Source organism: Topomyia yanbarensis, chromosome 1 (assembly GCF_030247195.1).
Source record: "Topomyia yanbarensis strain Yona2022 chromosome 1, ASM3024719v1, whole genome shotgun sequence".
Classification (NCBI taxonomy): domain Eukaryota; kingdom Metazoa; phylum Arthropoda; class Insecta; order Diptera; family Culicidae; genus Topomyia; species Topomyia yanbarensis.
Genome location: NC_080670.1, coordinates 38,921,524 through 38,936,250, shown reverse-complemented (window position 1 = coordinate 38,936,250; position 14,727 = coordinate 38,921,524). Strand labels below are relative to the sequence as shown.

Sequence of the window (14,727 nt, the reverse complement as noted above, 5' to 3'; positions counted from 1 at the left end):
TTATAAATTTACATAAAATTTAAAAAAAAATTAAGAAAAAATACAAGCAAAACCTGAAGCGGTACAAAAACGGTTCTGCCGGTGCGTGGCGAAAAATTCTGCCAGAAACGGTTGTTGCATTTGAGCCGGCCGGCTGGGCAGCGCTCTGCCAGCCAGACCCCCAGAAATTCTGCCAGACTTTTAATTTCGCTGCCGGCTATCTGGGGGAAATTCTGCCAGGCACATCCGAGCGGGCAAATGGCGAACCGGGACGACGAATATGCCTACCATACACACAGAAAAAAAATCAGTAAGAATAAACAATTTTAGGTTGTAATCAACAATTTTCCTGTTTGAGTGATAAAGAAGATTCAGGTTTGATTCAATCAATACTGTGACTTGAAATTACCATCAAATTCATTTGTTGGTTTTTCAATAGTTTAAAAAAAATATTTCGTTTTAGACGGCGCTGGTAGTTGAGTGGTAAGCGTGACTCATTCCAGTTGGCTTGGATTCAATTCCAGCCGAGGTCGTTGAGATTTTTCTGAGGTGTACAAATCTGTGGTCACGTCTTCATTCGGTAGGGAAATAAATCCGTTGGTCCTCCGGTCCATGAGTTGATGGATCGATATCTATTCCAGATAGTGGAGTCCGAGGTGAAGTCACCTCTCTGGCGTCTTTAAAGAAGAAGTAGAATAGAACTTCTACACTTACTAAGAAATATCCTCCTACCGTGATACTTGTGGAGTGCGCAGTAGTATATACGGCCTCTAACAAAAGCAAGTATCGGACTAACCATTCCTTCCCTTTCCTTCTGCGATCAACGTTCGTAAGCCAAGTACATGCTTTCGAGAAACGCCCATTTCAGTTTGAAGCAGTCATTCGTCAAGTTTGAAACTCAACTAAACATTTTGTTGATTCAAAAAGGCTTGATTCTTCTGCATGTAGCTAGCAGAAGTATAGCTGAATTCTGGCTGCGCCATTTTGGAAATATTAACAGCTGCCGGAGTCCTGACGGATTTGTGCCTGCTGCCAGATTTTTCCAAGCGGAGTTGCCCTCATAGCAAATTTTACAGTTTTGTTAATAAATTTTCCAGTCGTGCTATTTCAAATGTTCAAATTGGCTGACAGTTTTATATATGACAGCTGGAGGAAAACAAACCCCAAATTAGTGTGTGTGAGATGATTTGCATAGAACTCTATGCTTGTTCTTATGTCAGTGGCCCCATAATTTCAAAAGCGACCACGGTCCCAACTACTAATATATTTTAAATGGCCGTTAAAGTGGTAGAAGCATTAGTTTTGAGTGTTATGTCTGTTAGTCTACGATTTAACGTTCCCCATACTAACTAATGATGTAGCTCCGCTAGTTGGATAATGGTCCAATCAAGCAGCATCTGTATGTAAAAGACAAACTGATAATAGAGATGTGAACAGATTCATTTACATTACTAACATCCCCAAGTTTTCTGTCAGTTGTTCCGTCCAGCGAACCAAATTCGTTAGTTGTACCATAGGTAACAGACATCCATGATCGAACAAAAATATTTAAAAACGTGTGTAAACATTTGAATTCATATACGACAAGAGGGTGACATGACGTCATACTATCGTAGTCAACATAAGAGCATTGATTGTAACGAAATTTATTCTAAATACGAACGAGGAGCACTTTTGTTTGCATCAAATCGAAGAAAGTGTGCATTGTTTTCCATTGTTTACTGCAACAGCTGTTTCTTAATGACATTTCAATCGATTTTGACGTTGTCAAACTGACCCCCATCGATCGGTGGAAAATCGATGTTGCATATTGTCAAACTCTGTATGTAGAGATAGGGACGTCAGTTACCTGATATACGATAAACACTAGCGCTGCCACACCAACCTATCCCAACTATCCGTCAAATCCATTCCGGAACCGGTTCGAAATCCTGAATGGATTCAGTATGGAATCTTGCTCAAAGAAAACAACCGATTCCGACTCTATCGGTTCATGCATTTGAGTTGGAATTCATACTGGAAGTTCGAACCGGTCCGGACTAGTTTGACTGGGTAGAGGAATGACCGCTTTCAATTCAGTCGAACTCAGTCACAAAAATCGTGACGACAGTAGCGCACCTGGTTTGGATATCCCAACTACCTTCGAAAGCGTTAGAGATTTTTACATAAGTTGAATGTCGAAGATGGATGTCTGTTCTCTGTGGAATAAATATCAACGATTTGTTTATAATTTTATTAAAAAAAAGAAAACGAGATCAGAAGCGAATCGGTTTTGCCAATTGTGCCTGGCAGATCACCGGTAATGAATGCGCATTTTTTTTATGAATTGTGAAGACATTTGAAAAATATACCTGGTATCCCTGACAGGATTCAAGTTTGCGAAGCAAATTTTCAAAGCAGTTTTTTCTCGATTCGATGTCAATGTGACTTCGGTCCTTTGGTCGTTTCATGTTATGAATTGATAGATTCAGCCACCCAGTAAAACTCAACCGGAAAATGAACTGGAATTCTGGCAGGTTCTAGCTACTATTCTGGCTCCAGTGACACAACCGATTCTAACTAGAATCGATTGTGTCACTGGAGCCGGAATGCTGACTGGAACCAGCCAGAATTCTGGCTCATTTCTGACTGAACTGTACTGGCGTCGTTACCCTCAACAAATACACCTAGTAAAGTTCAACCGGAAATGAATTGATATTCTGGCTGGTTCCAATTCCCACACGGGCTCCAGCGACACAACCGATTTTAACTACCCTCTAAGAATGGTTGGTTTCAAAATCGTCCAATGAAGGACGTTTGTTGGACCAATTAGGCAATCCCTGGGACGGGACCTGCGGATTCGTGTTTTCTTATTCTTTCTTTTTGTTTGTTATATCTTACTTTTTCGATTCACACACACTAATACTTGGTGTAGTTCAAGAAATGACATGACTTTTTTAAAGAACAAACAAGAATTGAACTTTCAAATTTTTTGTGAATCCATTATCATGAAGTGCAAGGTCAAAAATTGCGGTCGTAGTAAAGCGAAAAATACGGAGATGACTTTTCACCATTTTCCGGTGAATCCCGATTTGTGAGAACAGTGGGAGAAGTTCACAAGAATTAACGATTTCGAAATTAATGAAAGCACTATCATCTCCACTATCATTATTGATCTAATGATTAATTTATTGAAATATTTAAAAAAAAAGTTAGCATTTACTTAATTTGAAATAGAATACTCCCCATATTAATCACTCTGAGGACAGCCGGTTCGATCTGACATTTGCGTGCTGGATCAATTTGACACGCGTTTTTTTTCTTTCCGCAGGTCCCGTCCCAGGGCAATCCATTAGACGTTTGTTTGACAATCCAGCGGTGGGTTCTGTCAACAAGTCTACTCCTGCGAACAGAAAAACTCGTCCGACAAACATCTTTTGTTAATCCGATTCGTTTGATGTTGGATCGAATCAACGATATTGTAGGACGTCGCACCCCTCGGAGTAACGTCAGAAGAAGTAAAAAAGAAATAATCAGCTGATCAGAAACGTCTCATGACGGCGCCGATGGTTGGGTGGTAGGCGTGACCGCCACCCACCCCAGTTGGTCTGGGTTCAATTCCAGTCGAGGTCGTTGAGATTATTCAGAGGTGAGAAAAATCTGAGGTCACGCCTTTCTTCGGAAGGGAAGTAATGCCGTTGGTCCCCGGTCCATGAGTTGATTGGATCGATATCCAGTCCAGATAGTGGGAGGTGTCACCTCTCTGGCGTCGGTGTTTGGCCCCGTAGCGGAAATAGGCCGACGGAAAAATAAACTGAATTGGAAGAAACGTCTCATGGATTGCCTAATTTGGACAACGTCCAAATAACCGTTCAACAAACGTCCATCGCTGGACCCGTGTTGAACGATTTTGAAACAATTTTTTGGACGTCTCAGTGGGTAGAATCGGTTGTGTCACTGGAGCCCGTGTACGAACTGGAACCAGCCAGAATTCCGGTTTATTTCCGGCTGAGCTTAACTGGGCATTCTAATCTCCTGGCAGACAATTCGCACCTGCTATTATACAATATACCTTGCTCCTAACCGTCAGTCAGAATCATCGAAACAAAAAGAATGACAAAAATCAATCCGAACGAAATGTTGGTGGTGTCTGTCGTTGCCCAGTTTAGTTCATTCGTAGAAAGTTTAGAAAAACTGATTTCTTTTGAATTTTATTATTTCCAGTTTAGAAAAAAAAATCATGTTGCATCAGTTGAAGTGATAGGATCATAAATTCCCCGGAAACAAATGTATTATATTTGTCGAGAGTGTTTTCCGTCGATATTATTGAATTGAACACCATCGCGGAACTGCGCACAGTTGCTCTTTGTGTCGGTCGTCGGCTGAAGTGTTGTTGCTGTTGTGCTTTTTCCCGTTGTCCGTCAGTTTGCCTTGCGACGTGTTGGTGGAGGAAGGAAAAAATGGTTGTTTTTTCGTGTGACTAATTTGTGCATGTCTGATGGGAAAAATCTTTTTTCTTCAAAACGGAAACCGACAGTACTTTCAACAATCTGGCACTTTCAGTCGGACTGATATGATTGGATAGAGAATGAAATCACATCGATGAAATATTTTTATCGAAGAAAAAAGGAAAAGTCTAAGCAGGCAGACAGCAGCACTGGATAAGTTAGCTCTATCACCACAACCTGTAGGCTCAGTCTAGCCAGAACAGTATCGTTTATCGGAAAAGTTGTAATTACCGAACACTACGAGCGGAATTTAGACTAGTGCAATAATGAATGGGTTAAGGTGAGTGCTTTGATGTTGAATTCTGTTTAAAAGAGGGTTAAACCTATAAGATATATGGCACGGGGGGTTGTAGTTTTCATATCGATCAGTTTCGACAGCCCTGACATGCTCTGTGAAGTGCAAAATATTTTTCAATGTACTTTGCAATTTGTTTCCAGCTTCGGTGAGCTATGTTGCCTGTTTTGCTGTCCACCATTTCCCGGTCGAATTGCTGCCAAACTTGCCTTTCTTCCCCCGGAACCTACGTACAATCTGACACCAATCGATGAGAGCAAGGCCAAGTATCTGCTCAGTTTCAACGAACGCGCTGAGTGGCCATACTCGGAACGGGAAAAGGAGAACGTGGAAGGATTTTTCACGCGGACTTCGCGTGGTAACAAACTGTCGTGCATTTACGTTCGGTGTGCACCGAACGCCAAATACACGCTGCTGTTTTCTCACGGCAATGCCGTGGATCTGGGACAGATGAGCAGCTTCTATCTCGGGCTCGGACTGAGAATCAATTGCAATATTTTCAGTTATGACTACTCGGGCTATGGCATGAGCACCGGGAAACCTTCGGAGAAAAATCTGTATGCCGATATTGATGCAGCGTGGCATTCACTGAGAACGCGCTTCGGAATCAGTCCGGAGAATATTATCCTGTACGGACAGAGCATCGGAACGGTGCCCACGGTGGATTTAGCTTCACGGTACGATGTCGGTGCGGTGATACTGCACTCACCGCTCATGTCCGGGATGCGGGTTGCATTCCCGAACACAAAGCGGACGTGGTTTTTTGATGTGTTCCCTAGGTGAGTTCGTTAGTGTTTGGGGTCGTGGGGTGTGCGAGTGGGGTTTGATGTTTAAATTGTGACTGTTTTCAGTATTGACAAGGTTTCCAAGATTAGTTCACCCGTTTTGGTGATTCACGGCACGGAAGATGAGGTGATAGATTTTTCCCATGGATTGAGCATTTACGAAAAGTGCCCCAAGGCAGTTGAACCACTCTGGGTTCAGGTATGTATATCAAAACTGGCCGATTTGTTTGAGTCGGTTGGTCATGTCAACGCTAGATGGTAGAAGTATGCACAAGCGACAGACAGGTTCCCTGTACAATTGAGTTTTTGATTGAGGAATAACCAGAAAACAAAAGAGTTATTTTAAGTACTATTGTATTTATTTGAGACAAAACTGAGCTTGGTTGTAAGCCAAACTTTGACGCTATTTGTCAGCAGTTCACCCTACAAATAATTACTTTGTGCTTATTACAGGGAGCCGGCCACAATGACGTTGAGCTGTACAACCAATATCTAGACCGTTTAAAGAAATTTATCGCAATAGAACTGAACAACTGACAATTAAAGAATGCTCCTGGCCAACCGCCACCACCAGCACCATTGGCCAGTAAAAGTCCGAAACGAGTGCCAGGAGCAAAAGTCAGTATGAGCTCTACCGAGCCTACCAGCAGCGGCTCGACTGATACCCCTAAACCATCGACAAGCGGGGGTGAGTCTTCTGTCGGGCAACCGTCGAAAAATACCGGTGCAAGGGGCTCAACAAGTAGTTCGAACAGCGTAGTTGCTAGCGTCTCGACAAGCGAAAAACTATTATAGCATTCGTTACCGGGACCTAGCACTGCTTACAGTTGTAACTGTGGTAAGGCAAGAAATCAACGATCTCACACACACTCCACCATTAGCAGTACGGTGCGAAAAGAGTTGGCGTCCTACGAAAATCCCTATCAGCCACTTCCTCCTGTTAAGGTAGTTTCGGCAAAACGAAACGCCAGTACCGAGAGTTTGGATCTGCTTAGCGGATCGAAGGATGAGTGCACATGTGCGATCTATAGTCCAAATTCGATCGATGGGACCAGTTGCAAAAAGTGTAAACGTGATTTCTCTGCCTCCGATGCTCAACGAGCCCAGAAAAAGTATAATTCCTCCAAGTACAAGGATGCTTCCACGTCACCAAAATCGAACAGTCCTCTGCGGACGTTGGAACCGAAAAGCCCACGAAGTCCCAAAAGTCCATGTGCAGAAGCCTCTACGGACACGAAATTTGACTTTCCATGTTCACCAAAAACGGAGAATCACTACAAACGCCTATCTACGTTGAGTATCAATTCTGGGAACAAAAATGCCGGGACAAGTCCGATAAAGCAACAGCCATCGCCAAAGATGAGCCCCAACAAGTTGGCTCCGGTCCGAAGTGATCGCGTTCTGGAGAAATCGAACTCACTGGGGGAAAGCAAACCACAAAAGCAACTACGCACGACACGCAGTCTCTCGCCGAGACCTCCGGTAAAGCACCAGCACTCGATTATGGTCTCCGACGAGAACGACATTGTTTCGGTGAAGTTATCCCCGAACGAAGAGTTTGATGAGGGTAGGGAGAAAGAAAAACATCAGGAAATGGATGAAGCGGATAGTGAGGTAACATCCCCGATTCTATCCGATTGTGCTACCTTGCAGTTGGACGATGGTAATTTGACACCAGCGAACAACAGGAGCACTAGTTGTTTAGTGTATGTTCCTTCGGACCCATGGACACGAATGTCCGGTAGAATTTCGCCGATACCAGCTATTAAGAACAAGCACAAAGCTAAGACGCTAGAAAGTAAATCCTTCAGCAAACCTAATCTGGAATATTTTGAAGACACGGATCCATGGGTATGGCGGTCCAATATCAACCTAAACGAGCGATACATGAAAAAGAAAGGATCACTTCCCAATCACAGCAAATCGCTAAGTAGTGCTCACAGCCGGGACGAGCTGCTGGAATCGAGACAGATGCGCTTGTGCCAGCAGCGATCACTAACCAAATTCGACAAGAATTTAACTATTCCGGGAATTGATCTGCACTTTGACGCCCGTAAGAAGATTACACGACCAAAACTGCAACGATCGAAATCCCCCGCATTTTACGAAGAGTTCTTTCAAACGGAAAAGGAAAAGGCTCTAAGTAAGAATAAATCCGTATCGTCGTTGAAGATCGAAAAGAACGCTAGCAACTGTAACATTAACGGTGCCAAATGTACCTGCACGGACGTGAACTCACTGAACCGTGCTAGCAACAACCAGCCAAAGTGCGAACACGTTTACAAATCCACAACGAGCATTACCTCTCCAACGACCAAGAAGCAGCCTTCCCCAAAATTAAACATTCCAAAATCCCCCAAAACGAAGCCGCAACAGTCCAACAACCAACCGGAACTTGTCAAAGCCTCCCTAACCGTGTTGAACCCGAACCTGTTGCAACCGCGGCACAGTTTCTCCACTCCGTCGCAGAAGGACGACGAACTACAGCTGAATATACGACGCCTCAGCGAGCAGATGAATAAATACAACAGCATAGGCACTGGCTATTTCACCCAGGCACCATCTCCCAGCTTCATGAACGATACCATTCCGCTGGAGAAGAAAAAAAGCAGCGGCAGTGGAGGACTGATTTCTACGGCTGGCAGCACCGGGACAGCCCAACCGCAGAAACGTGCCTCGTCACATTCGAAGATAAACGAACCAATACTGGAGACGCGATGCTGAACAGGACGGACAGGTAGCGAATCTATACGTATGCAATGACGTTTTTTTCGGTTTGCAGTTTAGGTTCCTGCATTTGAGTGTTGATGTCTTGTTGTTTACCTAGAACTAGTACATAGGCACCAAATAGTTAGTCCAAATTGTAAACGATTATTGCTGGGGCATGGAGAGTAACATCATTCCACACAGACGGAAAGCTGCCAGATGGCTAGACGAGCAGGAGCACTCATCCTTGCACAGAACCAGTGCAATTCTAAATGTAGAGAGAGAGGGACCGCGCCATCAGCGAACCACCCGAATCTGTAATGGGTGCGATGATTATTATTGTTATTTTGCCAAACCATTCTGTATAGTTCTTAGAAGCATAAGAAACATATAGCGCGTAAGGTAGATTTGGCTGAACGGAGCATGCGGCAGTTCATAGTTAAGAGAAGGTACTTACAGTTGACAGTTTATACTGTTGTCAACTCCCCTCCCGGTGAAGTCATTGAGAAGGACAGTTTCTTCTTAGAACAGTTGTGCGGCAAACATTGTAAGTCGGAAGGACATACCCTGTTTCAAAAAAAAAATCCTTGAACTAATACGGTTAGTTTGGCAAAGTCGGCCAAAACTCGGAATGAAGTTCTTCGTCCAAAGAATCACTTCAAAAAATTGGACTGGTTAGAACTACCAGTCTGAAAACTGATTCAAGTAGAATAATTCTCACTTACTAAATCTATAAAAGAGTAGGGGAAAGAGGGTAACAGTGGAACTATGAAAACGTATTGTTTTCATAGTTCCACTGTTACCCTCTTTCCCCTATTCCACAGTAAAAGTCGACCAAAAAACTTTTTAAAATTATTTACTCACTCTTGGTTTTATTTGAATGATTCTTAAAATCTGAGAACATATCTGGTGTCAGCATCCTCCTGAAGGTAGCAATTTTTCATCGCAGTTAATTTTATCTTTCATTTACCTAAATAGGTTTGCATTTTCTCCTAAAAGCAGCTTGCATTTTTCTTTTAAATCCATGTTCCGTATACCAGCAAAAACTGTCTCCGTTCATATAAAATAGGTTCGTCACTTTCGAACAACTAATTCACACGCCAAAACACAGTGTGTGACCATTCCGACCTCCAATGTATGTTTAGCTATCTCCAAGAACACTAATACACGTAGACTGCCAACATTTCAAAGAAATAAACCTATTTGAGTTTTTGTACAAAGGAAACACTTAAACCATCTGTACATATGATTTGAACCTTTAAATTATCCAACGTAAGACTAGAAAGATAAAAAAAAAATCGGTCAAGCTAAGTACCTCATACGCACCCCCGTTATCCTGCTGCATCAGTGGGCAAGTAAAGGGGGCCCTTGTTTGAACTAGTTTCTTTCTTCAAATCTGGAACATAGTTTCCCCTCGAATATTATTGATTAATGACTAGAATGAATTAAAATAGGTCAATGCGTAGGGGACAAACTGGAATCGCTGGCATTGCGTCTATTAACCCTCATTTGGTTGGTGAACGGAAATATTGTGCCAGCTGACATCTTCAACCCGCTGAATGAACATTATCAATCATTATCTATATCTTACAATAAAGTTGTTATTCCGTGGAATTACCTCACAGCGCGGTAATAATTCGGAATAACTCACATTGACATGCCGAGTTACAGATAGATTAAGTAATTAGTTAACTAAAACAAACAAAATTCATAATGTGAATTTTAAACAAACAAATATCACTTCTTAATGTGAAAAGGACACGATTTCAGTTAGAGAGAATTTTAATTAAAACATTAAAGCATTCAATCACTTTACATTACAATATACATCTGCAGCCCGAAATAAACAAACTTAAACATGATACCAAAAAGCAAAAGTAATAAAACATACAAATAGCGAACAAACCCGAGGGATTCATTGAAAAGACATGTGGCAAACTATGAGAATTGAACTATACACGCAGTCAAGCCTAGAAGAGGAATCACACACATACATATTATGTACTTGCATACGACAGACATTGTAATTGTGAATAAATCTTCTTTTTTCTTATACAAAAGTCGATATAATTTGTACCATATTAAATCTTTTGTGTTATCAACTGCAGTTGGGGAATCATCCAACCGTAAGTTCCCACTACACGATCCACCAGTCTTCCGTCACCGGTGCAGCACGCCAAACGAACGTTAAAATTAGTTACAGGCAGTTCCTATGGAGACGTTCAGACGAAATAAATCAACGGCACGGAACGTGTGAATGAGCACACGAGAAATGCAATCAATTTATTCTGACGGAACTCTAAGCACTTTGGTCGTGACGTTGACGGAAGCTGATGAATCGAACTTTATTCTGTATTACGACGTATTACTTCCTCGAACGAACGTGATTGCTATTCTCAATAACGACAGCAAAGTTTACAGGATTCTGATTCCATCGAATAACATTCAATCCGTCGCAATGCAGAAAGAGCTGTAACTACTCCGAAACTTCCTTTTTGTCTCATCGTAGCTTCATATAATTCCCATAATTCTAAATTGTTGGATGAAAGCACCGTTCTTAAATTAGACGGTTCCAATCGCGTTAGTAGAGCTTGCCGTCATAAGTCCCATATTGTTCGTAAGCCAGGTAAACACGAATTTGACGCTTTTAAGGTTCAAGTTACCTTTTTTGAGCCTGTGTTAGTTTTGAACGCTGGGTAGTATGGGTAGGAAAAATTTGGTTTCAGCTTTGCCACCGGATTATCCATTTAAACCTTTTCAAAACTCTAAAAGAAGAATTTCAGCCGATTTATCACAACGATTCAAATCATACAAAATAGCTGCTGGAAAAACTATCGGTTTCGCTAAATGGTGTTTTTTGAAAAAGTGGCTGTGATTTTTTTTCACACTACCACACCGTGCTGGGGCACGCAACACAACAGCGCAATGAAAAAACCACAGCCACTTTTTCAAAAGCACCGTTCAGCTAAGCCGATGGTTTTTCCAGCAGGTATTTTGCATGAATTGAATCGTGATGATCTAATAAATCGACTGATATTCTTCTTTTAGAGTTTTGAAAATGTTTAAATGGATAATCTGGTGGCAAAGCTGAGCACAATTTTTCTTACGCGCACTACCAAGCCTTGAGGTAACTTGAGCCTGCAGTGTTTTTTTTTGAATATGTTCCAGTACATTTGAAAGTTTACCAGGGGTGGTATCCTGAGTCCTGACATCCAATGAATTGGACCTTGAGCGTAGTTAGTATGTACCAGCCATCAGCAATTATTCTTCATTACGACGGATCGCTTTTTTGAACGAATAGTTCACAATCTCAAATTGAGATTCTCAATAATACCATCATCAAGCAACAGTCGGATTCGATGGAAAAATCGAGTCTTATATCGTTTTTGCCTGATGCGAAACTGTGCCAGGTTCTAACCCCAACTTCTGTCAAAATGTATGAACTGACAGTGGTTGGAGTTAGAACCTGACTCAGTTTCGGGGTCAAGCAAAAACGCCATTAGCGTTACAGAATACGGCCCCCAGTTAAACTCAGCCGGAAAAGAACCGGAATAGTTAGAATCGGTTGTGTCGCTGGAGCCCGTATACGAACTGGAACCAGCCAGAATACCAGTTCATTTCCGGCTGAACTTTACTGGGCCGGTGCACTTTACCTTCCTTTTGAACCTTCGAATCCAATTCTCGTTAAAATGGCACCGATCTTATCAACACTAAGGGTGGTTAATGTGGAACACACTGCCCTTGGGCATGGATAGTAATAGCATTTCGGAATTTTAATCAAAAGATACCGACTGTAATCGCCAAACACATTTATTCCTTAATCGCAAATGAAACGTACACTGATTTCTCTAAGAAGTAGTCATCATATCGCCGAAGGCCAGCGGAACCAAGATCCAGCTAGGTAGGATCGGTTACCGCTGGCCGGGCTTCGGCACGATAGGGCTCCAGATTGCACGATTGCCGCATGGTCACGGCATATCTACCATGCGCCATTTTGAATAATCTGAAATTCAAACAAAGAACATTCGTAAGCTTTGCGGATTAAACCACTGTTAAATTGTATTCAGAAGGTTTATATCTTTCAATACACCGTTTATAGTAACAAGAATATTAAAAATTGAAAAATGTACTTACTCTGTTACTACTGCTTGAATCAGTCAGTTTACACTATAATTTTTGCTAATACCGAAGATCACCAACAAATACCTCCGATGCAGACGAAGTTCTGTCACAGAATGCAGTGCAGTTTTGCATCGCATCGCAATTCGCAGTTACTTTTCAGAATAATTACAACTACTACCGCTATCCAGGTTTTCAATACAAAGTATATGATATAATACGTATAGGTAGCAATATATATACTATATATATTCAAATACATAGAGGTATATTCAAATCAGCTTCACAAACACATGGAAGCATGAAAAGGCCTAGCGTAGCATCAATATATTACGAAACGCCTAAAGATTGCAAGTCGTTTTTTTCATTTTCAATGACTAAACTTTCAATGTTTCGAATATCAATCGGAATAATTTCCTATCTACGAACAGGTGGTGCTCAAAATCATCGAAAACGGATCTTAAAATGGACACACAGTGGAATAAAATGTTGGACGCCTTCCAGCGATGGACAGTAATTGGACGATTTTGAAACATTCTTGCCTTAGAGGGATATTAGTAAAAACTATCATTCTCCAACCTGCGCTGGTAATTAAAGAAAGTGTGGAAGAATTTTCTATTAGAGTGCACATGCATACAAGCAAAAGTCACTTTGTGTAAAAATTTCGCATAAATAGTTCATATCGTTAACCTGCGACGGGACTGACAGGTTGATGATATGATTTCTTTTTTCTATTCATTTTATCTGTCGTCTCGAATAGATTCTAGTTGATTCACAAATTTCAAACAGACTGGTTTTATTTGCCGTTTTTTCGTAATCTGGTGTTTCTCGTCCCAACAGTGAACGGAAGAAAAAACTATTCTCTTTAATTGAGTATTACTACTCCTTTATTTACTATTAACAAATTTGTCCTTTAAGTTAAACAAGAATTGCCAGAATTGCATATCAATAATAAAAAACATTATGAATGTTAAATATAATTCCCGAATTTATTACTCGTTACGTCTTCCGTGAACGCGCTTCACAGAAAAGCCTCTGGAGCATTACAAATGTTATCGAGTGATACGGTGCGATAATCTTACGCAAATTAAGTAATAACTTGCCACCTTATACCAGAGCAGAGCTGCCATTTAAACAGATTTATCTGTAATATACAGATTAATTTTCAAACGCAGATACAGACCTGATGCAGAGTACAGATTGAATACAGATTTTCAATACACAATACAGATTTATATAGGTTTTTGGAAATTTCAATTGACACGTTATTGGCGGACACTTCCTGCAGCCGTTTTCATTAAGAATAGCCATTTTTCAATAATTTATTGTCAATTGAACCCACTTTGTTATATCAAAAAAAATCTAGGGCTGGAAAAGGTACAGATTACTCCAAAGTACTCATTTTAAACGCATTTTTAAGGTTTGAATTTATAGTAGACAATACTTAAAACTTTTATATACGCATCAATCATTAAAAAACATTTCTTCAATGAATACAGTCAATAATATAGATTTTCATGCATAGTAAGCATTCAATGAGTGGATAGACCGGATATGTCCAATGCGTAAAATTTACAGTAGAAGAAACGAGAGGCAGATAGAAAAGTATGCTATCGATGCATAAAAAAATTCTGAGTGTAACCAACCGGTATTTGTACGTCTGTGCTGTGGAATAAATTTTACGTGGGACGTGAACGTGAGTTGCCGACAGCTGTTTTCTTTTTTTCTGTTCATTTTATCGTTCGTCTCACATAGCCTCTCTATTGGCTTATCCAACTGCGTAGGTATTGTGCCGTTTTGACGTTTGAATTGGGAGGAAAACAAATCGTTTACACGGCGAAATGGGAGGAAAACAAACTGCTTCTGGTCTTAAGGGGTGGGCGGTAGTATAAGAAATGCGAGATCTCAGTGTGCGTATTTTAAACGTCAGATATCTCAATTTACCTCACAGAGTTTAAATGGACTGGCTGCAATAATTGACGTTCGATATTTTGCTATTTTCATTAGTGATGTCTGATTTTTGCAAATAATCGATTATCCGTTAATCGAATAATTTTTGAGAGCTTGATTTGATTAATTCATTCGATTAATCAACCAAGATAATCGATTAAAATCAATAATCGATTACTTAGTAAATCCTAGTTTGCCGATTGTCAACAAAAAAAAGGTCGCTCGACACATTTTGAGAAATTGGGAGAAGTCTGGTCATATTTTTTTGCTCTACGACTTTCATTTTCAATACCAACCTTCATTAATTATGCTCTCGATTAATTGATAGCAGCTACTCGATTTGCTCGATTATGCCGAAAGCTTGTAATTGATTATTGATTTTTCGATTATTTTAGAAATTAATCTA

At 40.9% G+C, this 14,727-nt stretch overlaps 2 protein-coding genes and 1 long non-coding RNA gene across 3 annotated transcripts; 2 read left to right on the top strand and 1 right to left on the bottom strand.

Moving 5' to 3' along the window:
• The first annotated feature begins 4,072 nt into the window (after window positions 1–4,072).
• Window positions 4,073–6,349, top strand: LOC131677399 (alpha/beta hydrolase domain-containing protein 17B). The gene is made up of 4 exons (XM_058957200.1): window positions 4,073–4,746; window positions 4,905–5,540; window positions 5,613–5,745; window positions 6,000–6,349. The coding sequence occupies exons 1-4, from the start codon at window positions 4,733–4,735 to the stop codon at window positions 6,081–6,083; spliced, it is 867 nt and encodes a 288-aa protein (XP_058813183.1). The 5' UTR covers window positions 4,073–4,732; the 3' UTR covers window positions 6,084–6,349.
• On the top strand, window positions 6,171–9,022 carry LOC131694968 (uncharacterized). Its single transcript, XM_058983507.1, has 2 exons — window positions 6,171–6,272; window positions 6,342–9,022. The coding sequence occupies exons 1-2, from the start codon at window positions 6,171–6,173 to the stop codon at window positions 8,268–8,270; spliced, it is 2,031 nt and encodes a 676-aa protein (XP_058839490.1). The 3' UTR covers window positions 8,271–9,022.
• A 3,022-nt stretch (window positions 9,023–12,044) lies between these two features.
• Window positions 12,045–12,548, bottom strand: LOC131676295 (uncharacterized). The gene is made up of 2 exons (XR_009303111.1): window positions 12,387–12,548; window positions 12,045–12,255 (listed from the first exon to the last, which is right to left on the bottom strand). It is a non-coding gene; the product is annotated as an uncharacterized LOC131676295 (long non-coding RNA).
• Window positions 12,549–14,727: the final 2,179 nt, after the last annotated feature.

What these genes read in the sequence shown, in the direction of transcription:
- LOC131677399 (XM_058957200.1), top strand. An exon ending in TTTTTTGATGTGTTCCCTAG is followed by an intron (nt 5,541 to 5,612) that starts GTGAGTTCGTTA and finishes GACTGTTTTCAG; the next exon opens with TATTGACAAGGTTTCCAAGA. An exon ending in TTGAACCACTCTGGGTTCAG is followed by an intron (nt 5,746 to 5,999) that starts GTATGTATATCA and finishes TGCTTATTACAG; the next exon opens with GGAGCCGGCCACAATGACGT.
- LOC131694968 (XM_058983507.1), top strand. Translation starts at nt 6,171, where the DNA reads ATGAGCTCTACCGAGCCTACCAGCAGCGGCTCGACTGATACCCCTAAA. An exon ending in AACCGTCGAAAAATACCGGT is followed by an intron (nt 6,273 to 6,341) that starts GCAAGGGGCTCA and finishes AAACTATTATAG; the next exon opens with CATTCGTTACCGGGACCTAG.